The sequence below is a fragment of the Corvus hawaiiensis genome, chromosome 6 (genome assembly GCF_020740725.1).
Source record: "Corvus hawaiiensis isolate bCorHaw1 chromosome 6, bCorHaw1.pri.cur, whole genome shotgun sequence".
NCBI classification, from domain to species: domain Eukaryota; kingdom Metazoa; phylum Chordata; class Aves; order Passeriformes; family Corvidae; genus Corvus; species Corvus hawaiiensis.
Genome location: NC_063218.1, coordinates 12,827,793 through 12,854,391, shown reverse-complemented (window position 1 = coordinate 12,854,391; position 26,599 = coordinate 12,827,793). Strand labels below are relative to the sequence as shown.

At 42.2% G+C, this 26,599-nt stretch overlaps 1 protein-coding gene across 5 annotated transcripts in view; it reads right to left on the bottom strand.

Annotated features, from left to right (window-relative positions):
• The window catches only part of BCL11B (BAF chromatin remodeling complex subunit BCL11B), a 91,102-nt gene that overhangs the window by 24,666 nt on the left and 39,837 nt on the right, over positions 1 to 26,599 (bottom strand). For 3 of the 5 annotated variants that reach the window (XM_048308042.1, XM_048308043.1, XM_048308044.1), the window contains exon 3: positions 23,897 to 24,112. The exons of the other annotated variants lie outside the window; for them this stretch is intronic. In XM_048308042.1, coding sequence (XP_048163999.1) covers positions 23,897 to 24,112 — 216 coding nt within the window. The remainder of the gene's footprint in view (positions 1 to 23,896; positions 24,113 to 26,599) is intronic. 5 annotated transcript variants of the gene reach the window in all.

The window sequence follows — 26,599 nt, the reverse complement described above, 5'->3', positions numbered from 1 at the left end:
GAGGAAATTGGAGCAATCAGTGGCATATTTACCAGTTTGGGATTCCAGGCTGAGCAGTAAAAGGTAGCTTGCAGATAAGGGGATATGGCAGGAAAATCAGTCAGCTGGAAAACATCACATTCCTTTTCTTTAGCCCAGCACCTTGGTGCCTCTCCATAACCAAGCACATTCAGGTTCCAGCCCCAGGTTTTAAGTTACGTTCAATTTCTGACCCCAGGTGAATGTTGAAAGTATTCACATCTTACCACTTACAACTCCACTGTTCTTTACCACCTTAAACCCACACAATATAGCCTCAGCCATTTGAATACCAAACCTCAAGTCAATGTCAGTCCCAATGAGAGATTTGCCACAGGGACTGAGATCTGCCTTAAAGTGAAGAGAGCAAAAGAAATTAGGAAAACTATCTTGGGAATGTGCTTGACACTTTAAAACTTAATGAAACCTATCTTTCTTTCGAAGTCAGGCTGAAAAACAAAGAGCTTCAAGTAAGAAAATATACACTTCAGGAAATCAAGAGGCTAGTGCAGATGGAGTTTTTAATCACTGCTTCTTAGTGTAGGTTTATTGGCCACTTTTAAGCAGAGAAAAGTATGCTTAGCAGAGATCATCTCCAGCACGAAGAGCTTCAAACCTGGAACTATTAGCAACATCTTCAGCGTGAGTAATTACAATCAATAAATTCACCCTCTTCATCTGTGTTAGAATTACAGTGGCTGTAATAGTGTAAATAAGGTGCAGGGATTTGAGTAGTAAGCCTGCTCACTACTCTGGTCTTTCTGAACTTACATCTCACTGTATCAGGTAGTAATTTAGAAAAATAGAGAGATTTTTTTTTTAATTATTTAAAAAGATAAATAAAAACACAAAACCAAATTAAAATTCCCTCCAGATCTTGTGAGCTATGGGAGTGAATGAGGCCAGCTCCCTGTAGAGGCTGACATGTTTAATAAAACTAGTAAGAAAACAAGAGGAATAAAAAGAACGATACACGAGGGTATTCAAGAGCAGAGAACAGAATATCAACAACAGCACAACTTCCAAAGCGCTGCCCATTCTCCTCCTTGCTGGGCACTAACTCTGAACAATTTGCTGCAGCAAAGAAGCAGATTTAATGAAACAACACGGCCGGCAGGGCTGCGGCGGCAGGACACCCGGCAGATCGTGTGACACGCACGTGGTCACCCGTGCCGGGCAGTGCGTGGGTGCCCACCTCCTCGCAGGGTGCTGATCCGCTCCCCTGCTCCCCACAGCGATGCCAGTCCTAGAGCAGCCATGCAAACAGCAGAGCCACCCACTCCTGCTCTCCCTCTACCCTTTCTCCTCTGAGGCAAACCCTGGGGAGGCAGCTTGGGTGCTCCAGAGCTAGTCTGGAAATGCCGGTGTGGGCTAAAGCAGAAGAGGAATGGAGGATGCTCTGCTGCTCACACAGTGGTGTTGGGAGATGCCTCACTCCTGTCTTACAAAAACCAGCTGGAAGCCTCCACAGATGCCAGCTGTGCTCCCCAAAACAGGTCACTGATGATCAGAAGGACCCATTCCTAAAAGGACTGCCCCTTGGCAGGAGCCAGGGTAAAAGAACTCAAGCCCAGAGAGCCCAGAGCAAATCCCTGGGAAGTTTCAATATCTCAGGTTTTGACCCAAAATATGTCCTCCTAGGTGTTAACAGGGGTGACCAGCATGTCCTGTGTTTACTAATATGATTCCTGCTTGACTTACAAACCTCTCAGTTTCCCTGAGCATGTTCCACAGTCGCACATGCTGCATTCGGAACACCGCAGGCCCATCAATTCAGCGTTACTCAAATTCTCACTCTGGAGTGATGCTTTGCACCAGGCTATTGTCCACAAACCATTATTTGTCGAAAAACAAACAAAAGGAGAACACTGGAGATACTTTTATATGATACTTTTCTGATTCCTGAAAATGTGAGATAATGAATAAAAATGTTCATTACAGAATTATTCACTTTTCTTCGTGATTCACGTCCCAGTAATTACCGTGACCAGCCTAATAAAAACTGCTACAAAACGAAGGTCAACTAGCAGTTAGAAGTGTTCATTTTCATTTCAATGTATTCATCTCTGGCTCCTAATGGCCTCATTTTCTCCTATGCTCTTTAATAAATACCACTGAATTACAGGTTAAATAGCTAAATTAAATTATTGCAATTACAGCGTGCGGAGCACTGAAACTGGTTTACCTTTCCCAGTTCAATTAGAGGGGAAGTTTCAACAGCCTGAGACTCCTGATTGCTGTCAATATTCTGAATCACTAGGAATCCTCACTAAAGGCCAGGTTATTTGGTTACAGACTGGGTAATTTCCACACCCCTCTTCCCTCCTGTATAAAGAGGAATGACTTGAGTGCTCTCAGCTAAAACAAAATGAGGCAATCAAAGCATTTTGGGGGAAAGTAACCACAATGCATAATTGATTCTTTTTGACTGAAGAGGTGGAAGTCTTGAAGTGACTCAGGCTGAAGGAGAGTATATGAAATGACAACCTCCTTCCTCTAAAGCAGAGGCAACTACATTTTAATAAATATGAATACTTAACCTGCCATAGGCCCACAATTATTTTACATGTACAAATTAAAGATGTTCTTCATTATTTAAATATATTCCAGCATTTGTTGATGTTGCCCCTTACACAGGCTTAATTATTTAACATCCCTTTATAAAAATGAATATCTTAATAACAAGGACGGTTGGAAGATAAATTTAAAAAATAAGAAAAGGTTTCTTTCCAAAAGATCCCAGAGCATGCAGCGATATTTGTTGTGGAAGAGCTCCCCCTTACTTCTTCACTCTCATCTTTGCAAAAAGCACCAAAAAAACCTATCAAGAATGGGGGATTCTTTGCTGCAATCATAACAGGACATGAAACACAGGCACTCTCAAATACAGTTAGAACAAGAGACTGAAATATTTTGACTGCTCAGTGCTGTTGCTATTTCTAGCATCAAGGGAGAGGGGATATGTTTGTCTTTCACCAAAATCCACATGTTCAAAGCCACATGTTCTGTACTGCACTTAAACAGAGAAATTACACTGTCACTGTGAGAAAAGTGAGCTGGACCATGCAGGTAAATCACGCTATAGGCTTTCTTCTTAGGATACTTACAGGAAGTAGCAAGAAAGGCAGTTACTTTGTGCCAGGCTGAGGAGCCACATTAAAACATCTCTACAGCCAAAGTAAAAATATATAAACTCATTAAGGTAATTGGAAGCATACACAAAATCCTGTTATTTTATTATCTCATCTTTGAAATGTTTTGCCATTACAAGAATTTAATTCCTGGTAACCAACTGGGTCCAAGCAAGAACAGAATACAGCCAACACACTGAAATGAAGTTGGAAATTATTATGAATCCTAAAGAAGGGGACACTGAGAGGTGCACAGCTGTGAATTAAAAATGCTACTGAGTCCTTGCATGTGGCATGTCAAGGCTACGTTACATTAATATGATTTTGCCTACTGGATTTTAGGCTGGGGTTTTCTTGCATGTGGATCCTGCTGCAATTAACCTTAATGTGCCACAATATTACAACAGTGAGTAGTCTCAGCAGCTTGAGCAGAACTGTATCCTACTGTATTTTCTACAAAATATAACCCACACTTCTCATGAATTTGGGTAGAGAGACAGATTCCACATGTGAATTGCCAAGAGAAGATCAAATCACCAGCAAGGTAACCTACAGCATGGGGAAGATACTGAATGCACATTATAGCAATACAAGAGCTAATTAGTGGCAGTACCCAGGGCCCCAAAGGAAAGCAGCGTATAGCGTTTGAGTGACTCAGCAAAGACAGAAATGCAAGTAGAGGGAAAGTATTACCAGAATCATTTCAAAGTCCTGAGTAAAGAGTACAAAAGGGCTCAGTGCTCCTGTGAGTAGAGGAAGACGATGAGGAGTTCTGAAGGCGTGAATTTCTCTGATTCATCCCTCTAAGCAATCTTTAAAGGTTTGTTTCTCCACCCACCCTTCCTCAACCTGAGAGCAGGGTTCAGTTCACATAAAACCTTGTGAACTGGACCCTGCAGGGCTTGAACAGCACTAGACAAAACTGTAGCAATGGAAATGAAATGAGTGTTTTGTGATAGCTGACAAATTAGGTTACATCTCTACAACTGCGAAGTGCATCCCCCCTACAAGGTATGTTTCCATCACTTTCCACACGGATCTAGGAGGGCATCCATAACACGCCAGGGCTGAGTGACCCATGTCTGGACTTTCATATCCTATTTGTAATATAGCTGGGATACTCAGGACATGGAAGAGAAAATTGGAAGGCATTTCTTATGTCTATCACATTGAAAAAGCCCTTTGATGATAACCGTACCAGCCAAGCAATGTAGTCAACGTGTAAAGCCCTCTTCTTCTCACAGAACACCACAGATCCTATCTTACAGATCTGACATGGTTAAAGTTAAAACAAGTTTGAAGATCATGAACTAGAGCTGCTCAGAACACTTTTACCAAAGATTCTTGACAGTTAATATGACCTGCGTTAAGAGCTGAGTTTCAGTGAAGCTTCATCAGAAAGACTGAGAGAAAAAGAGTTGCTAAGTGGTCCTGAGCCTGACGTTCAACTCCTCTTGTCAGTCTACATATCGTCTGGGAGAAAAATGCTGAAATACTATTGATACTTACCCAGAAGTCATCAGATATAAAATATTGTGGGTTTGCCTAACAAACTAAGAACAAAGCTTAGTTTCTCACAAATCTCTACGCTTGGGTTTCATTCCAGTAGAAAAAAAAACCACTATTTCAGACCTTAATAATTTTGCAAAGTGAACATTTGCTATTCTCAATTCTTAGGATGCAAATCCTCATGAAAAACCTACAGAAGTCACCATGAAGTTTCTGGTGGGTTTAACAGACCACAGTTTCACATGCAGATCATGTGGGGTTTTTTCAGAACACTAGTGCTAGTACCTGAAAAAGTGAAAGAAGATTAATTTTTCTGGGCAATTTCAAGCTTTTATATCACTATGAAGTTCAGGTTTCCACAGTGAGAAGCCAAGGAAGGAATATTAATGAATTAGTAACAGATAGGAAGCATAAAATATACACCTACAATTCCTTGAATTACAGAGACCAATCAAAGCTCAGACAACTTGGAAACATGAGCCTACACCAATTTCTTTTTTACTCTTTGTTTTTACTCAATAAAGCATAGTTTGTACCCTATAGGGTGAAACTTTTATTATACTCCCTAGGGAAGAAGCACCAGAGTGCTGAAGTCGCCTGTTCGCTTCTGGCTAAATCACCACTCCCTTCTTCAAGGTGAAGAGAGAGGGCAATATCACCATAAAGCACTATCGAGATCTCAACAACTTCAAGAGACTCCAAACCAGCCTCTCAGGGCTGGTGGTAAACTGCATCGCCTGAGGGAGGGTAGCAATAAAATCTAGAGACTTCTTCAGGGCTGACAACTGTATCACTTCAGTCAGATGCAAATACAGAGCTGGAGCAGCCAGCAGGAAAGGGGGTTGACAGTGACCAAGAAAGAGGAAAGGCCTGGGAGAAAGCAGACCAAACATTAGTAATGCAAAGTCAGTTGCCTACATTGCTAATCCATGTGTTACACAAAGGACCTCCTTTGGCAACCACTACTCAAGATGACTAACGTTTGCTCATGCTGACTTCAACGAAAATTGAGTGCCTGAGAAACTGCTACCTAGGGTGAGGAAGGGTATGTCTACATGGCACCTGGCAGGCTGACAAAGGCTCACCCTGCCTGCACTCCAGCCTGGCCAGGCACAAGCCAGCACCAATGCAGAGGACATGTAGCTGTGGTTAGTAAAACTTCAAACCCGAGCTAACTAGCCCTGCAGAGGAACAGGGCTGGGGCTCAACATCCTCGCTCACACAGCTGTACAGCTTCCGCTGCAGGTTGGCTGGGGTCCAGTTGGCTTGAAGCATGGGCAGAGCAAGCTCATGTCTGCTTGCAAAATACTGCGCACACCTACCTTCACACAGACCTGACTTTCGCCCAGGAGGTTGAAGAAATGAAGAAAACTCACATAAAGAAGCCATTATGGATTCTTGGCTTCTTCAAAACCTGAAAATTCACACTCTTAGAGCCAACCCTGGTTTGCCTTCCTAGCAGGTTCCAGGTATTAAATACTTAATCTCAACAAAATAAAATTAATTGCACTTAAATCTTTCAGCTCCCCTCTTTTTTGTTTTTTAATTAATTTCACATGTTCTCAATTACAGTAAAAGTTAAAACACATTATTTGATCAGAAATGCTTCAGTATCTCCACACCTAAACAAAAATTGTAGATGTACTTCTGTCATGCATTTCAATTCTGACTACCTTGGGCCAAAATACCTTCTACGAGATCATTTGATAACTGCTGACCTGGATTATGGGCCTAATCCAAACCCAAAGCAAAGCACTTTCAACAGTAAATTTATTTTATGCCTTTTGTTCATGTAGCAACGTGACCAGGCCAGATTTCTCGAGGCTGGGAACTTATTAACCAAGTTTGTGCCCAGGCCCTTTGTTTTTTTCTTGCCTGTATAATGGTCATACACACCTGTGAGGACTGATTAGGAGAAACCACAAAGATGAACTATGCTGCACAATCTCAGGCATGTTGCAGCATTTTTGAGGATTATCGTTCCACTTCTAAACCACCAAAGTTCTATACTTCAGAGAGCAGAGCAATCAAGAAGCACTACACTTTCTGACCCATACATAGCCTAAATCCTTAGAAATCTACATGTCAACATGATGGCCTCTATAAGTAACAAAGCTGGACACTTTACCCTGGTGCTTTCCAATCAAACCAGTTTGCTACACCCCTTTCCAAAAATAATGACTAATGAAATGACTAAGAGGGATGGGTAACTGAAAAGAAGAGGCTGCAGGAATGACACAATACTGTGAGGTATTAATTCTGTCAGAGAACCTGGCACTGTTTGAGTATTTTTTAATCCTTTCTCTTTGGGAACACAATGCTAACCCAGCCTGGTCATTTTATCACACAGGAGAGGGGAATTCCTCCTTGCAGCAGGAACCTCATTACTGCAGAGGAAAAAATAAAGTAATCCAGTGGAGAAACAAAATATTAAAGTAAGCCTGTGCATTAGAATTTAAAGTAGGACTCAAAAAGGTGGCAAATGACAACTGCACCAGAATCTTTTCTTGCTCTTTACAGTATAAAAATGTAAGAAGTGAGAGAAATGAGACAAGAGCATGACAATTGCAAAAATGAATGAATGGACTGTGCCAGACTTTCTCTTATTGTCCTGCCAAAATGCCCTGTTCTTTCCTGAAATACAACTTAATGGCAGTCAGGGAGCAAGCAACCTGACCTAATGCTTACTGAATCAATAGCAACTGATTCTCCGGATAACTTCCACAGACTTCATCTATGTCCTGCCCTGAAAGAGTTCGTTTATTCCCTCACTATTTGATCATATTTCTTCTTAGAGTGGATCTCCATGGGTTCAATTTCTCTGAACATACAAGTCTATTCACAATAATCCTGTTCAGGTTCTTGCACTGCTTGCTTTATCCACACAACTGTTTGCCTGAGATTAAGCCTCACATATCCCCACTACAGCCACAGTTCACAGAGAGATGGTGTGGTGGGGGCAGCAGCAAGAAAACCCAATTTCTGCTGTCTTCCTAGTTCATCCCTTGAACTACAAAACTACCCCTGCTGTAATGACTTGGATTTCACTGTTTATTTTTTACTCACTCTTCAAATTAGAAGTGCTCTGGGCTCCTTGGAATGAAAAGTTCTAGCTAAGTACTTGTTGTTGTTGTTGTTATCATTAAGATTATTCACAAATAGAAGTAACAACGTAGATTCAGAACAAGTTCTTCTGAGGCTCATATATCTTCCAGGCATCCACCCATGCTGTTATATAGTATTAAGGTGTGAACAGGGAAAACCATGTACCCAGTCAGTGCTGTGTTTAAGTGGCCTGCCAATTCCAGCTAATCACCAAGTTATTTACTTCCAGTTTATTAGGCCGAAACTGCCACTAGCTGTTGGCAGCCTCTAATATATACATCTCACTTTCCTGGGGTCTCTTCAAGCACTGCTGTAATAAAAAAGCCATTTCTTCCAGTTTCAGATGCAAGAATTAACACACAGAGCACCTCACAAGGCCAAGGCAAATTCTGATCTCAGTTACAAATGTGCAACCCCATTGATTTCCAGTGGCTTAATTTGCAATGGTCTTGAGCTGCTGTACCTGAGAGCACAATTTGATCCACTGTTTTCACAGAGAGGAGTAACAGCAGTACCTCGTATACATTTGTGAGTATTTTAAACACAGTAACAGTTGGATAAACATCAATCACTATCAATGGCCCTCAGACTCATTTACATCACATCCAGTAAAACCCTGGACGAGCAATTCATGAAAAATTAGCCTCAATTATATGCATTCATTTTATATACTTCTGTAGCTTTTTATTATTTTAGTATTTGAGCACCTCAGAAACTTCCACATATTTATCCTCATATTATTCCCATCCAAGAGTGAAGAGTTGGAATTCCTTACTGAGTTTGTAGGAGGCTTCCCATGGAGAAATTAAAGAACTTTTCCAAGATCACAGGGAAAATTCAACAAAGTCTTGGGGATTTAGATTTCCCAAGCAGTAGGGAATAGGACAGGATATGCAAGAATCATCTTCTCTTATCAATGCTTTACACTGGATAACAATAAAAGCGTACAGCAAATTCTCAAATCTTCTCACAATATTTTTCAACCTGGATTTTCCTATTTTAGCCAGATTCAGGGTCCTTTACATTGGGATCACTGGCGACCCCTGGACAAGAATGTTTTATTTTCTCCCACCTGTAAAGAGAGCCTGTTGTTGGTCTCCTACAGCTGCTTTTTCCAAGGAACACTCCCTGTGCGGTGTTTTCCTTTGATTTTAGACGCATGGTTAAACCTTAAAGCCATGCCTGCAGTTGTGTAAGGCCAACAGAGTATTTGTCCATGCAAAGCAAACATGAGATTCCTGATGCTAAGCCTGAGGTGTGCACTGAGCTATGAGCACCACATGAAGTTCCCAACCCCATCACACATTCCCACTGCCAACATGAGGGAGTTCCACATTATGCCCAGGGCCAGGCACACCTTTATTCAGAGGAAAACCTGCTAAGAAGCAGCCAGAGAAAACCAATACTTATTCATAGCGCATTTGTACTTGCTCAAGTGACCACTTCCAGAAACAATAAAATACTGCAGACAAGCCCTGTCCTGCAAAAATTACACACTGCAATGAGGAAAGTCACCATGTTATAAAAGATACCTCCCTTTAAACATTTTCTCAAAGATATGTTTCTCCTACTCCACATAAAGATGTAGAAGCAACCAGACAGGAGACCAGATAAAAAGAAATTGCAACGTATATTCCTGACTGCATGGTCAGCTGTGCCCCTTCTCTTGACTTCAGTCCTGACTCTTCTCCACAGAAATGAAGTTTGCTGTGCACTACAGGCTGACCAACAATGATAACAGCTGCATGAGTAACTCACCAGCTTAATTTAGGATACTCATATTTGCACCAATTCCATTTCCTCCCTATAAGAAAATAAGAGCTAGGAAGAGGGTGGGGAAAGCAAGAGAAGTAAAGGAAGACAAAAAGCAGATTTTGTTTTTTAGAATACTTGAAAGTATGCCCTGACAGGGAGAGAGTTACCATTTACTTTATTTTGGTCCACTTTCTGATTTCCAGTAATTTTGTGACATATATCAGCTGGGAATTGTTCACATCATAAAACAGTCAGGTAGATATAGGTCAGGGAAAATCAACAAGAACACTCTGAATAGCTAGGTTTTACACCAGTAAAGTATAGTTACTTTAATTGAAAGTCTCACTGCTCAGTTCAATACTGTCTTTAAAAAAAACACAAGGATTTTAATAGTTATATTTGGAATTAATGTTTTTATAGTTACACCCCAAATGAAAAAACCAGCTTGAAAAGACAGTCTTTTCTCTGTTCTCACCTGGCTGCTGTATGTAGAGTCCTACTGAGGTTCCAGGGGAACAGGAGGTCACACTGGAAGTACTCTTCTTTGCTGTAATTTTGACATGACTACAGTACAAAAGTTGACATAGACAGAGCTCTGGGATGCCAGCACCTGTCCTTCTCCATGACTCCAAATCCTTTCTCTGTCTCTTTTATCCTCCATCTCCCCTCCTCTCTCTCTTTCCCTCTCCTGCCATCCACACGTCCCAGGTCAGCCTGATTTATCGACATCAAGGAAGAGTTATGTTGGTCTTTACATCTCCGTCTGTCCATCTGTGAAATAGTTTTCTTGTCACAGAAATTACCTGAACAGCACTTTAACAAAAAGTGAAAATGCAAAGGCTATTTCACACACACACACACACAAAAAAAATCAAAGTGACTAAATCTGTTATGTTTTCTCTTTTGCTCACAGTAATACTGGTGAGCATTTTAAAACTAATGGAAATAGTTTTAAAAGAGGCTTTACAAAGAAAGCATTCTCTATTTTTTGGAAACACTGACAATCCTACTGCCGTTATCAGAATTTCCTGCCCTTGGCCAAAATGTCTCCTCCTCCATGCACTGGCTGCTAACCTGCTGTTACACACTGGCTGGGAAGGTGAACTCCAGCAGCCCTGTGAGCACAAGAGAGCACCGCTTGTGAAAGGGCTGTAAAGCATCTTTACTAAACTGGAGAGCCCATGTGAAAAGATCCTGTCTGTACCTGCTTTTATCTAAAAAGCTGTTGCACTTATTTTGTGCAGTGTATGTCAAAGTTGCCTGGATGATACAAAACCTGATCTCATGCCCAGGCAATTCAGCCTTTTGTTCCTTTTAGTGTCTGCTCTCCACAGATCTGCATGAGCTCAAGCTAGCAAACTCTGAAAAGCATTTGGCCTGGCTTGCCAGAAATGCCTGAGCACCTAGCCAGACCACCAATAGCAAAGACACCAGTATGAGCTTTGGTTTGGTTTTGTCGGGTGGTTTTTCAGGGGTTGAGTTAACTTCAGAATCAGCACTGTGCACACAATGCACTAGAAACTGAACTTACCTGCCCTTGGACAGCATACCAACACTACTCATTGAGTGAAAACTCAGAGACAAAGTCCTTCTTGTCATCAATTCACAGTGCCTTCCCCCAAACTGGAGCTTGTCAAGTACTTCTGACAATTTGAGGATAACACTGTCTCATGTATAGATATTTCACAAGCAGAGAAAAACCTACCTGGGATACTTTATTTGTTAACTGTTCACTCTGCTCATCATAGGTGTGTGACTCTGAACTGTGTTTGGCATCTAACATCTCTCTTTTGATAGATAGCAGTCTCTCAGCAGCCCGCTCTCTGAGCCAGTGCAGGCAAGGAATAGGCAGCACACGTTCATCAAACTAACATCTGCTTTCAGTTCTCATTTATAGATATGGAATCCTTTCAACTGGACATTAATCATTCTCTACAGCAGCAATTAGATACTTGAGACAGATCAGAACAAATCAAATTAGCCTTATTTATTAAACAAAAAAATCCTAAGGAGTAAATAAAAGGATGGCAGACCATCCTGTGTGCCTCAACATAAAAAGAAAATTAAGATATTGACACACAGGAGTCTAAAAGCTTTCAGGTGCTATTTTCAAAGTCTCAACTGTAACCAAATAGCAGAGGGCTCTACTGCAGAATGCCTCATGGATTATTTTAGCAATAAGGTATAATTGAAAGGATTATCATGAATGTAATGTTTCCCTTCCAAAAATTCCAGGAATGCAAAAATTAGTCTCATGTGCACTGCATGACTCATGTTTTTAATGCTGGAGCTTCATTTTCACTCATGAGGAATTCAAGCTCAGGGAAATGTTACCACAGAAATCCTCACTCAATCGACAAAGGAAAATCTTTCTTTTGCTGCAGTTAAACAAAGCCTAAGAATTGTATCTTTAGAGAGACTGGCTTGGTTCAGCTTCAGGCAATGGACATCCTGCACACCAAGAAGAGACACTGCTGTCCCTGAGGGATCAAATGGATTGCCCTGAGGAGCTCAAATTCTACAGACTTGGCCCAAACCAAGCAAAGCTACTTCCTCTTGCTGAATTTCCCCAGCTTAACATGGCAGACAGGTTTAAGCAAGCAAGGTGGGGGACCCTGCCACATTTGCATGGAAATTAATAGCAAAACATTTGTAAGTCACAAGTTGAATGGACTGATCGTGGGGAAGGTACACATCTACCCACCAAGCACCGGATACTCTCTCCCTCTTTCCTTAATCTGCTTTTTCCCAAAAGTCGCTTTTACTATTTACTAAGGAAACAGTTCAACATATCCATCAGAAAAAACTAGCACTGCCTAAGTGAAGAATTCTCACCATCTAGATTACATGTATCAGCAGCATTCCAGGGTTTTCTTTTACAATGGAAGCTAAATGTTAAGCAGATGAGAAGTTTCATGAAAGAATATGTTGGAGAACAGGAAACAGGGTTTTGCCATCCAAAACCAAAATGATCCTCATCTGCTGGTGCCATAGGTCGTAAAGCCGATCATCTGCTCTCATCCAGAAAGCCCCATCCCACGCTGGGCTGGCTTTGCTGCTGGAGAGCACTAGGGTGGGACAAACAGGTCTGGAGGAAATGTGATTCCCCTGCAGGCCTTGAAAAGCTGCACTGCTTTATTGCCTTTGTTCTCAGCACCTATTCAGGGTGTCTATGGGTGGGATGGAGGCTTGCATGGGAAGGAGGAAGACACTTTCCAGTGAACCCATCTGACTGCTCCTTCAATATCCAGAGCCTCTCATGCTGATCCTTCAATCTGCCTTCCTCAACTCTACATACACCTAACTAATAACAACAGAGATACCATCTGGGGTTAGCTCATTACAAGTTTATTACTCTTTTGTTTATTTCTTCATAAATATAAACTGTTGTTACCTGTGCAAGCCTGTGCATCTAGCCCAGTTCTGGTGAGCCTTGAAAGCCCCAAATTGAAAATAGCCTAAAGATGTGGGAATCACAGCCAGCAGCGCCGCCAGTTAGCCAAGGTATGGAGAGAGAACCATTGCAACATGCAACATGTCGGGTTGGGTTTATATTTAAGATTTCCTGGCTCGGAGGTACCATGTTAGCTGGTTAGATGTGGTTATAAATGGAAGAACCTGCTGACATTAATCACAGTAATTTGGCAATGTGGCTACCAATGCAAAATTACAAAAGGGACAGGCACCCTGAAAACCTAAGTCCAGTTTGTCGTTGGCCAGATCAATTATCAGGCAGAGAAAATAACCTTTCCTCTGTGTTCTGTCATGCAAATGGGGATCTGACGAAGAGAGGAAAGAAGAGGCCATGTTTTTTTATTTGATTGGATTTTTCATTTGGTTCAATGTAACTTTAAGAAATATTAATCTGCTCCTTCATTTAATTTCATCTGTACCACTGGCCAAGAGAAACGCACTAATTTATAAGTTGAAGCAAGCCTTGAGATAATGTCACCCACCATTCATCCAAATTTGTCACTAGCATCCCATTAAAGCCATAATTATTTTTTAATTAAAACTAAGGAAGCTGGCATGTGTGTGCCTACTTTATACATCTGTTATGGGTTAAAATAGCTTTTAAAAAATGTTTCTTTAGACCGCAGTCTTTTGTGGCCATGGCCTATGCCAAAGAAAACGCAAACTTGCTTATTTTCTCCATGGGGCGCAACACTGCCTATGTGTGCCTGAACAGATTCGACTGGCCGTGAAAAGAATTCTAAATAAAACACAAACATGGAATTTGGCAACTCCACAGAAGCGAGCTTAAGACTAATTCCAGCATGCGGACGGCTCTCACACAGCAAGTCTGGCTCCACTATAAATGAAACCAGGCTCTGTAAAATCGCCAGTAAAGTTTGAGTTAGGATTTAAAGAGACAGCACTCTTATTCCAAGGTTTAAGGGGGAAAAACACACACATGCACACACACACACACATACCCCAGCTTATTAAGGAAATTCATGCTGGCTCAGTAAGTCTGTACATTGCAAACTGTGTTTATTTTCAGAAGTCATTTCCATTTTTAAAATTGTGAAGTTAAAAAACACTAAAAAGAACAAATATCATTTTGGTCTTGTGTTTTAGAAAAAAAAGGGCTGTAATTATGTCTGCAGGGACCACTGGCAGTGACAGCAATGAATGAAGGACCTACCTGATGGAAAAGGTGAAATGTTATATATAAAATCAGAAAGAAATATGAATGTCTAGGGCAGAGCAGGGGAAAGGAAAGATGCAGATGGGCAGAAGCTCCATGGCCAGGGTGGCCTAGGACAGAGCATCCTGTTCCCAGCAGACAGCCAGCAAGCAGGATGGTGACTCACTGAGACTTGCCGGGAGGGAGCTATATGCAATACAGCTCCATGCTGCTGTGTAGATGGGGAAATCTAACCCTGGGGCAATGAAATCCCCTGGGAAATACCTCCCCAGCAGTGCCAGCCAGTCCCAGAGAGCAAAGACATCTGTGAAGAAAGAGTGAAGAGAAAGTGAAAAACAGCTTTCGCTCATCTTTACCTATTAAGGAGAATACAAATTTAAGAAATCTCAGTTTATAATCACAAGACACAGCCTGAAAAACTTAGACAGAAAGGGCAAGGAGCAAATTATTTAAGCAGTGATGGTACTCTCTCCCACACTCTTGCTTTCCCTTATAGCTCTGGATGATACCAGGTCACTGAATTAAAATTATACCTCAAGTGCCCACCTCAAACCCTGACTGTTGGGTTTTTTCTCAAAAAGGGGAGAGCAGAAGGGAAGATTTGCTGGCTAGAGAGCTCTAAATATGGGAAGAGCTCAGACATTTATGAGTGTGCTCAGCTGCACTAATGAACGGCGACAGTGGTGATAGAGGCAGGGGCAGCATGGGTGCAGATTTCACAGCACTCTTCATGGAAAATGGGAAGGGAAAGTGTGAAGGAATTTGGGAAGGAGTTTACAGCAATCTCACAGGATTGTTTTACAACTATTCTATGTATCTATTGATAATGATAATGAAGTGTTTGGCTTCAATAGACTGTGGAGCTTTTAAGATTCTACCTCAAATTTACAATGGACAAATTAGTTCCTTTTGAAGAGAAAATGATAAAAATAGAGAAAGAATGACTTTTTTTTTTTTTAATAAGGCTTTACAGGAAGGTAAAATTACTCACTAATCTTATCCTCACTGTATGACCACAATGATCCTGTTCCCAGTTTAATCAACAGTTCACATATTTTTATAAAATATTTGGATTAATCAAGCCATAAACACTCAGATCTAATTTTTGGACATACTTTATATTATACGCCTGTCTGTGCCATAATAAATTAACTTACTCTCTTCCTATTCAACCAGAAGTGATGAGAAAATAACCCAAAACTCTGTTAGAAGATGCAAACTGAAAAAAATTATTCCCCTGCAGGCAGAAGGCTCTGGTGCTGATGTCTTAGAAGAGTCCATGATCACCATGGACGGTTTTAAATTATATGTATTTCCCAACAATACTCTGACTCTTACTTAAATCTCTGTACGTCCTGGATTTCCACAGACCAGGTTCGCAGCTCACAGAACAGTATAACACCACTGAAGTCAGAAAACACCTCACAGGAAGATGGTCAGCCAAGCATCCCCAGGCAGCCCCTATCCCATCTCTCCATGGACTGTTGGCATGGTACAGCATGCCCTGGAAGCACCACATATGTCATGCAGCCATGGAAGAGATATAGGGACCAGGTTTAGATCCATGTCTCACGTGAAGAAATCTAGGTCAATACAGGACATGTAAGGAGACAGCCTGACACACAGGAAGGATGAGATGCTCCTCTCATATTGCCAGGGGATGTTCTGAAAATAATACATTTACAGTTGGCTTCAAATAGCCAGGTGAGGTTTAAGCAAGAATAAAAGCTGCAGGTATGTTGTACAAACCAGCTCTTCTCTAACCAGACATCCTTTACGTGAATAGCAAAGACAGCAATTTAGAAAGCACCATTTCATAGCATGATTCCAGCGGCTGTGTCTCCCCATCGTTTTGCTTAGTGCCTGCATTAACCTCATTCCTGAAGTCCCAGGACCTCTGACTCATACAGCTGAATTCATAAAAAATGTAAGCCTTCTCTATGTGGGATTTTTGCCTGCTTCCTTCCAAGTGCATGTTTTAGTGTCTCACTGAACCTGGCTTACCTAGCCTGTGCTATGGCAAGTTACATTACCTGGAACGGGGACCCAGAGAAATGGTTTGATTTAGACAAAAACAAGAGGAAAATAAAGATACCAAAGGCATGTACCATACACTAGCCTACCAGATTTCTGTACGTACCTCTAAACTGCCTGGAAAAAGCCTGTCCAAAAGAAGGCAAACAGCATAAAAATGTATGTTGCTAATAGTTGCTCAGCTGTTTACTTCCCAGCAGAAAGAAGGACCAACATGCACAACACAGGAGCCCAGTGGGACACACATGAGATGCATCAGCATGGCTTCTTTGGCTCAAATCACATTCTGAACATAAAGCATCCTCTCTGAGCACAGAACCCTGCCTTTCATCTACTTTTATGAAGCACTCAGAAGACAAAGGAGCAGAGGTCCTCTGAATTAGACAGCTCTGGAGGGACACATGGTAATTTTTTGCAGTTCTCTGGCCTAAACCTGAGCCACCCCAGGAATAAATGATCCAATTCTTCTAAAGCAAATAAAATAAAATTAAGTGATTTCACTACAAAATGTACAACACCTCATTGTTCCCTCCACCTTTCCCACTCTGGCTTGTGAACTAAAGAGCAGTTCTCATCACAACTACCTACGCCATACACCATAGCTTGTCCTACTTCCTTTGACACTGAGCATTATATTTGTGCACGAGAGATTTATCTCTGTTCTCACAAACCGAACAGGCCAATTCACTTCCTGGCTCAGGCACACAAACACATCCGCACAAATCTGACAGAAAGCGAGAAGAAAAGTGATGACAAAAAGCTACTGCTGAAGGGGCAGGAGGAAACTCCATCCTGAATATGCCAGGTGAGGCTGTACAAGTGAACTGTTTAGCATATGTTATGTACAAATGAATGGCAATTTGCTGAGAGAAAGAAAGAATAATTGCAAACATTTATGCCTTGTGCATGTGTATAAAAAAAAGTAAATCAGCTCTTAGGAAGCTGGTGCATTGCCCAACCAAAAGGGAAGGCACCTGACAAGCACTACCCCTAATTTTGTCGCTTTTTAGGTGATTGCTTCCTTCCTTCTCTTCCTGCAGTTGATTTCTTCTCTTTTTAGGAAGTGTTCACCAAGAAGCATTCAACTCTCTGAAAATGGATGGGAAAACAGTGGCAGCAGGGAAGAGGCTGGTCCCATCCTGCAAGCCATCCCTTGTGGTTACCCTGCTGCAGAAACATGAAAGCCACTCCTGTCCCTTTGCTGAGCATGAACATACACCACACTGCAACTTCAAAAAGAGGTCTGCTCCTCCTTCAGTCAACCAAGGTGTTCCTGGACATAATGGCTGCTGAGAGTCATGGTGGTGCCCAAACCTTACCTACTGTGCCTAATTAAAGCAGTCTTCACTTATGCTGGTGTCTTGTGCACAAACATCATGAAAAAAGAAGACTCTAATTTGTTTGTGTCTTCTGTCAGAGCAGCACAAACCATGTCATCAGTGGTGCCTCTTTGTAACCAAGCTACTCTCTCCCTTCCAGACTACCAATACTCCAAAATGTTTAGTGAATCAAGGGGAAAAAATGGGGGTGATTACTGATGGGAACAACAAGGCACAACAAGGCACAAGAATGAAGCCCTGCAATAAAACAAAAAACCTGTTTAATGAGATAGAAATTGTCCTTCCCTTGCTTTCCTATAAGCTCCCTTTTTGCCTCATCTCCCACCAGATACCAAAGCCTGTTTGGGCTTTAACAAATATGGATCTGTTGCTGTGTGCTCTCCTGGTTCTTACCTATGCTCTGAAGTCACCTACTCCTAATCCAGCCATCGCTCAGCAAACTTCAAAAGGACATAAATTCATTTATTCCAATAAGCAAATTATAAAATCACCTTCATCCATCTTGTTCCTATATTTTTAAATTTGATTGTGGCCAGAGAATTGCTGGCTGGGAATTACCCTTCCCCCACTCTCACATGCATCCTTTAAAAATGCAAAATCTAGCCCTCTATTTCAATATTTCTGATGTCAGTGACCGGTGTCGGCTCTCCCCATACAGTAACTGCTTTAAAGCGCTGCATACAGCACTGCATTAAAAATTAATTACACATGCTATTTTATTGATAGTGCATAATGTAATGAGCACCAGCTGTGCTAAACATCCAAACTCCTTTTTAAGACAGCTATAAAAAAAGAAAGAAACTGCACTTCCAAATGCTTCTCCTGTCAGAGGAGAAAAACAGCAACATCTTGGATGGATTTGAAACAGGATTCTTTGATTTAGCTCTCCATTTGGAGCGTTTGAAGAGTTCAGACTCTCGGGCTCAGTGTAGTGGTATGCGATTGAGTTAACTCTCTCAATGTTGGAACCATTGTCCTTACTGCAGGCAACGTTGCCTTGAACCTTTTTGTCCCAAGACTACCAGATTCAGTTCCATCCATTAATATTGCAATTAAGGGGCTTTTCTTTTTTGCTGGGATGTCTGGAAATGGTAAGCATCCACTTTAAAGCACCTTTAAATATCACTATTGCTCCTGCTGGTTCTTAACTTGACATAATTAGGACTTACAAAGTTATAGTGATCAGCCCTCTGTCTAGAACAAAGCCGCAGCCAAGCACACATTGCCAGCAACCCTGCCCCATGCAGCACCCTCATTTTAGTCATCTCTGCAATCTTGAGGTCTCTTTGCTGCCTCTTGACACACTATTCAGTCAAAAAAATCAGTCTGTGTTAGATCCATCTATTTTGAGTTTGGATCTGATTTTAATAACTAGTGATAAAGGGAGCTGCATAGACAGCAGGTCACATATGATTTTAATACTTGGACAGATGAATGAACACATAGATCAAGAGATAGGTGTAAAGATGGATGTGTGCACTCAGACTGATGCATTACTCTTTTTAGTGTATACATCTCTTGCACATCCCTGCACTCTGTAAGTACTGTCCACAAAGTCGATTCTACCATAGCATGCATTAAATATTTCACTAAAATAAATAAATACATGTAACCATGACTAATAGGGACATCTTTCCTGAACATTACCCAGTATTTTATGCAAACCTCTTCTTTATGCAGAAAAATGAAGAGTCATTTACAAAGGGGTTTGGGGAAACTATGGACCTTTGTCTGTCCTTCAAAAATTATACCAAATTCCTCTTTCTCCTCTCAAAACAGCACCCACTGCTGAAGAGAAATCAAGTGGTTTTTGGGTTTTTTTTGAGACTCCACTCAGCAAAAAATGAAAAGTAGCGTATCAACCATTGTCCTGGGACATGATGAGTTAGAAGGTTTTTGCTGGATGAGTTTGCATTCTCTGCTCTGATTACTGTTTTGTTTTCCATTGATCCTCCTGTGTTAACAAAACCCAGTCTGGAGTGAACAAAAGCTTGCTTCTTGTTCAAGTAAGAAATGCACCGAGTGCATACCATATCATTAACATAAAAGTTTTTGAAATAATACTTCTTTCTAGACAGACTGTAATAATTGCATCAAGTTTTTTACAGCAGGGTGGTCTAATCTAGCTCTTCTCATTGGCTGACTCCACTTATAAAACCAACATAAAATTAATATGGTGATATAATAGATGGAGGGAAAAGTATTCTTTTAAAACCTATGATTTACTTACAGGGACTGCTTTTATCTTTACTGTCACCTTAACCTCTGCCAAGAAAACACCAGACTAGTTAAATGAAGCAGTAAGTAGAATTTCAGTAGCCAAGTAAATTGATATTAACTTTACAAGATGACTGTGATTTTCAGAATGTCCTAATGACTAACACAGCTGATTCCTTGAATTAGCAGGAGCTTGTTCCTCTCTTCTGAGATATGGCCCCATGCCTTCCTCTGTTTTAGACCTTAAATTTCACAGCCCTCTCCACTAATCACTGCTGTCCATGCCTACTTGCTGTTTTTATACATGCAACTAAGTATCGTAATTTCTTTCCACCTCCTTCCATCAGCCTACGTGTGGGAAGGAAGCAGTTTCACTGGTTAGATTAATATATGTGTATTGGACAGAGTTAATTATCTTTACAGGGGTATATAAAACCCTCACTCATAGGCCCAGGTCCAAAGAATTTGGATCAAGTATACATCTGAATGCAGGCACAGGGGATAAGTTATTCTCTGTGCCATTACAATCCCCTTTGTCTTAGGCTGACTACGATCTTCTTCCTGGGGCTTTTGCACCATAGTATCTTCAAGGCAGGGATGTTTTTCTTTGGAGAGCACACTGTAAACTGCCATGCACTTCTGCACTGAGACTTTCAATGCTCATTTCTCGTTAACTTTAATGGGAAATGGGCATCCAAATCTCTTAGGCAGCTTTGACAATTTAAGCCTTAATGTACAATATTAATAAATCAGCATCATAAAAAGAGCCTTATGAAGATGTATTGTGAAAAAGTAGCCCCACAAAAAGCATTGCAGTGTATGTATGCATGCACACAGGCATATACTTTTCTTTACATAATTATGTCTCTCAACAATCATTTGCATGTCTCTGTTATGCAAAAAAAACTCTGTGCGTTTTACAGTTACTCTGAGCAGTTGCAATTCATTGAAATGAAATAAAAAGCAGGCTCAAAAAAAGCACCCTAATCTGGCAAGGGGTAAAGCAAAATGAATGCTTTGCCCATTTATATTTTAGATCCAAGCTACACAACCCTGTGAATTTCATTACTCTATTCCAACTTCTAATTAAATAGGCACTAAAAACATTTGAACGGGAGAACCCAATTCAACTGACAAAAGCTTCTGGGGCAAAATATATAAAAAAATAAATAGACTGAGAGAGATTGAACCAGTGGTAGAGATTTTTTTTTAAATCACATGAAAAAGCATAGACCTTTACTTGCAAATTCCTCGTCCTGGGGTGCCCTGAACACAAAGAATTGAACAAAGACAGAGGGACCACGATCAGCACTGGCTGAGCAGCAGAGTGGACATCCAAGCAGACCTCCCAGCACCATTTGCTGGGATTGAAACTATCAGCAGCACGTTTTCTAAAGATCCCTAACAGCTCTGGATGAGGCAGCACAACTTGCTCTGCGCATGACTGAACACTACTCAGCATCCCAGACAACCACTCTTATCTAGGTCGGAGATTTCCAAATGCCGTTTTTCACATATATGTACCCCAAATCCCACCAGTAGCCAGTCGTTTGGATTCTCCAGCACAAACTGCTCTGAGGTACTCTTGAGGGCCCGGTTTGTGAGTGCCCAGCAAAGATTTTGGAGCACCTGCAACTTCAAGCCATCAGAGCTGCAGTCTGCTTGAGAACTGTATGGAAAATCCCCAGGTACTGAATTAAATAAATGCTGAAAAACAGGAAAGGTAAGAAATTATGAAGGATGAGGGGAGGCGGGAACTGCTGATGGCTTTTGTTCAAAGAAGTAACCAATTCCTCAGAAGCAAGAACAGGGCTGACAGAATAAAAGGCTAATCAAGTCAGAGAGACAAGCTGATCTCTAAAGCTGGAGCAAGTGACTGTTGTAAATGTCTATATTAAAAAAGAGGGCACAATGGAGGGATTGTCGCTAGATTATTAATCAACACAAAGAACTCACTTTTCTTTCATTTCCACAAAACATTTTGGGGGACAGAAAGATCCCATAACCCTTGCCATGGGGTTTAAGCCATGCCTAGGCTCACATACAGTGACTATTATGGGAGATAAGAAAGGGTTAAGTAGACATAATCTCCTTTTTCAAGGGAAGAAAATGTTTCTTTCAAGCAGACCTTGACCAACTACTGTCATAAACATGTAACATGCAGTTTGATAAAACCTATTCTCTAAGTGTCGCCGACTGCAGCAGTAATTACAGGAAGCCATGATAGCAGCTCTCTCTCCACAGAGCTGGCAGCACTCTCCCAGCAAACAGGCAATTCTGAAAACTCACAGCACAGAACTCCAAAGTGAGAACTCCAAATACGCAAAGTACAAAAGCCTCACCTTCCCCACATTCTTTATTAAGTTTTTCCTTCCTTCCTTTTCTATTTTTAGTTGTACTTGCTTCCATTCCCATTAGCTACTGGCATCAGAAGCAAGAGGGAACCAGGGCATCCAGTTCAGTGTTACAACTACCTGTCTCCCAAAGGCTCGTGTGCACATACTACGCCAGTTAAGACAGAGGACAGCAAAACGTGAGACCAGTTCCAATTTGGTTTACTGCTTCCTGGGAGGAGAGAAAGGCAGGGCATAGGGAAGCTTTCTGACTTTCTGATCCAACGCTCACCATCTGCAAGAGCTGGTCTATCTATCTCAGGCCAGTTGGTCAATCTGCCAAGGCTGATAAAGCAGAGTTTGAACCCCTGCCACACTGCATACAGCAGCTTGGATAGAAAATTTAACCAGACCCCTAATTTACTGACAGCACCTCACCACACAGCACATTGCTACAAGCCCAGAGCCTGTGCCCCAGTGCAAACAGATAGGTGAAGACTGAGCATCTTCCAGGCTGCACGGGAGCCTTCTCTGTGTGCCCTGAACTTCACCCAGGATCTACGCAGCACCCTGCAGAGTGCTCTTAGCCTCCTCCTGAGAATATTTTATCTCTCAAGATGCAGGATTTCCAAGATACAAATTTAAGTTTCTTGCAAAACTTTATATCTTGCTTTATTACATCAATGAGAGATCTACAGGAGCATTCTCATGATATACAGCATACTGTAGCCAGGTGGTACACCACTGCTTGCAGAAGGAAAAAGCTAGCACAACAAAGTTTTGCCAGTTTCAGGGAGAAAATGAGGAGCCATTTCCCGAAGGCTTTACTCCTGACAGTCATTGCTGTCTCTCTAAATCCTTTGGTCCTCACACTTTACTTATCCAGCAACATTTAGGGAACTCCCTATTAAAACTACATGCACATTATCATGAATGAGAGCTGTGGGGTTTGGCCCACCACAGTGAGACTCCATAAACATTTGTGGATTTTGCCACATCTGTGTTTTCTTTTAAACCCTCCCCATTTTCACCTCGCCAGCCCACAGTTCAACATAGACCTAGTCTTGCAACTGAGCCATGCTCAGAAACACCCACTGATTTCAAAGAGATCTCTGGGTCTGAAATTATGTGGTCTGGTGACAATATGTCCGTGTTCTCTTTGGCTAGCTTGGTGTGCCTTCATTTTCACATCACTTTCCCCTCCTTGTGGTGACAAAAGTCAGACATCCAAAAGGAATAGAGGAAAAGAAAAGCTGATGGGGTAGAGGCCAGGGATGCATGGTGAGTTACCAAGGAGCATTTTCTCAAAGCAAGGGAGAAAATAGCATGGAGCCCATACATCCTGCGTGCACATGGATGCGGAGGAGAGCCTTTAATATGAATAATTGAGAAGGAAGGGCAAAAAAGAAGAAAATAAAAATACCTCAGATGTTAAATGTTATCCAATTAAGCTTAAAATAAACAGCCTAGAGAGATGAAATCTTGATACTGGGGTATCACATTCTGTGAGGAGTCTCAGACATTTGTTCACAACATGGCACAGCGGTCTGGCAGTGGCCGCAGGTGACAACAGAGAGTGGGCAGGTAGGATGGGGAAATGGAGGGAGTCATATGCCCTTTCCCACTCCCCATCCTCTTCCAGGGTGGAGACGGAAGGAGGTAGGGAAGTGGGGGGGGGTTGGGGCATTTTCTCTGCCTTCCCCATGCGACCCAGCAAAGGCAGCTCTCCCACAGCAAAGACGACATCACTTGGCAGCACTACTGACCTTCAGATAGCAACAAAAAAAAAAGTATTTCTATTACCTGACAACTGACAATGACATCCAAATGTGCCTGACGTCTCAGTCTGAATCTCAGTCTGAGTCCCGCCAACTGAGACTGCACGTGCACCACAGCAGGGCAGGCTAAGGCAGGGCGGGAGGGAGGCCAGTGCGCGGAGAGGTGACGTGATCACGGATGTGTGAGGGTGGGAGGAGGCAGCTATGGGAGCCCCCGGCAGGTTTGCAGGCCTGGACGGCCCTGGAGAAAAAACAATAGAAAAAACTGTCAGTCGGATCTAAGTTTGGAGGGACAGAGGAGGCATCAAACAAGCGAAGTGGGGGCTGGCTGCCTAACGCACAACACGCTTGGTCTGAACCCCTCTCTGGGTCCAGCTGAGGATGGCAGGCTCTTGCCGTGGGGGAAGAATAAGAAGAGACCTGGAGGACCCGTGAACCCAGGCTGGGGGCCTGTGTGGGCATGGAGCGGGGTGAAGGTGGGGGATGGCCAGCCCTGGCACAGAGAAGAGCCGGAGGCAGTGGCGTCGCCACCAGCACTTGCTCAGGGACCAAATCAAAAGGGGGATAATTGTTTTATGGCTGTGTTAATGCACTGAGCTGACACAAAACTGGGCAGGCTTTCTGCTGAGCCACTGCTGAAGCAGGCTCCACACACCAGCCCGGACAAAGTGAGGTGACTTAGAGCTCAAATGGCTTCAGTGAGGTGCCAGGAGCCGAGCTCCCAGAAGGAAGCCTTGGCGGCCATGCGCTGCCTTCCCGCTTGAGCTGCAGCCAGTTGTGGATTTTGCATGCCCCGATTATGCAGGCTGATTCCCTACTGAGCCTGCAAGGAAGGGAACAACCTTTTTCCTGGTAGCTAAAAGATGATACTGTAACCTCCAACCGTATTATTTATTTTTAACCCCTCTAGGAATCACCTGCCATTTAAAAGCTGTATTTAAGAGTTTTCTCCTGCTCCACTGGAAATGCTTGCTCCTCCTGGCACTAGGCCAAACTGAACTCTGTGACTTTGAAAAACTAAGATACAAGTCTTAAATATCGACATATACCTGCACAAATACAGACACAGACACACATAAAATCACGTAGGAGTCCTGTTTTTGGCTGGCACAAATTAGCAGAGTTTAAAGGGAAGCTGAGTGAAAGGCACACTTTCTATCCATTGGGAATCCTAACCTCTCCATTTGATACTATGCCGCCACTGAGTTATTAACTAAAGGGTAGCTACTAATCAAGGCCAGTTTCTAAATGAAGATATGTGGTGGAGCAGTCGCCATTAAAAAGCTGGCATTTGCCAATAGCTACCGCACAGTGGTAGATCAGAAACCACAGTTTCCCCTGTATTTAGATCAGGAAATATGTGTGCTAATTGTGGGGTACCTTCTGGCAAATGGTTTCTTTCTAAATGGTGGCATCTCTGACTGTGCATGAGTGTGCACCTTGCAGATAGAGGCAAACACCATGGCAGCAAGAAGAAATATTTGTCTGTGTTCCCTCCAACCCTAGAAAAAACAACATTTGCTAAAGGAACCCACACTGTGGCAGCAAGGAAGAATATTTATCCATGCTCCTTGTGACCCTAAACATGCAACATATTCCAAGGGAGTCTCTCCACCTTGAGAGTCCCTATTTGGAAACCAGGCGTGCATGTTGATCTGACAGCTACACATGTGAGGCAAATGGGGATACTTCATCCTTGGCACAGCATCCAGCGCTCCAGTCTGCAAGGACTGCATTTGATTTTGGCGTTTATCTTAAATGGCTAAGAGACCACCAGTGCAAAACATTTGTGTGAAGCTTTTGCCAAAACCACAAGTGAAGAGTCTAAATTCCCTGTGTAAATACTTGAGCTTCAAGCATCGAGGATGAAATTTGTGCTCTTTTGTGAGGACTGGTTTTAAATAGAAGCCATCTCTGTGGCTTGTGGGACAAGGAAGGACTTTTTTTTATTTTGGGAGCTCTGTCGTTTGACTTTTGTAACTCTTTGATCTCTCTGGAAGTACTATACAAGCAGGTAATGATAACTGCTATCCAGATCATACCTACATTGCATTTTTGGCAAGACAGTGCACTATGCATGTGGAAACTGATGTTGGACATGGATTTCTATGTGTGTAGGTACCACCCTACTGCCACTGTAACAGATGTAAATAATGTTTGCTTTTTTCATGGAATAAGCAAATAATAATACAGATTCCCTCCAATGACTTAACAATTGTATCTTGTATTCCTAATACAATAAAAATAGCTAGGCTGTGTTGAGCTGCCTGGGCACTTGTCATTGCTTGGAAAGTCATGAGCTTGAAATAGAGATTTAGAGTAGAACCACAGGGCAGCTACATCTCAGGTTATACTGAGCTGTGTCTGTGGTCCCACCATGACTAAGGGCACAGGTCTTGCAGCCACTTGGCCCTATATATATCATAATGCCTTACTACGTGTTTTGAAGGAGATAATCACACAGAGAAACTATATGAAGCCCACCAAATGCACCATCCGACTCCACTGCATGGGGCTTTAATGTGGAGGTCGGTGGGCCCTGGTACACAGCACTACCTCGAGAGTAACAGCCTCCTCTCTAGCCCTATTGTGTCCCACATGTCTACTGGCAATGAATTTAATGCAATCTGCACAGCCCTGAGGTGTGCAAGAAAATGCAAAAAGCTCTTACCAAGTGGGTACAGGGAGGTCCTCCCAGGTCTTAGTAAGCACATCTCTGGTGTGGAAA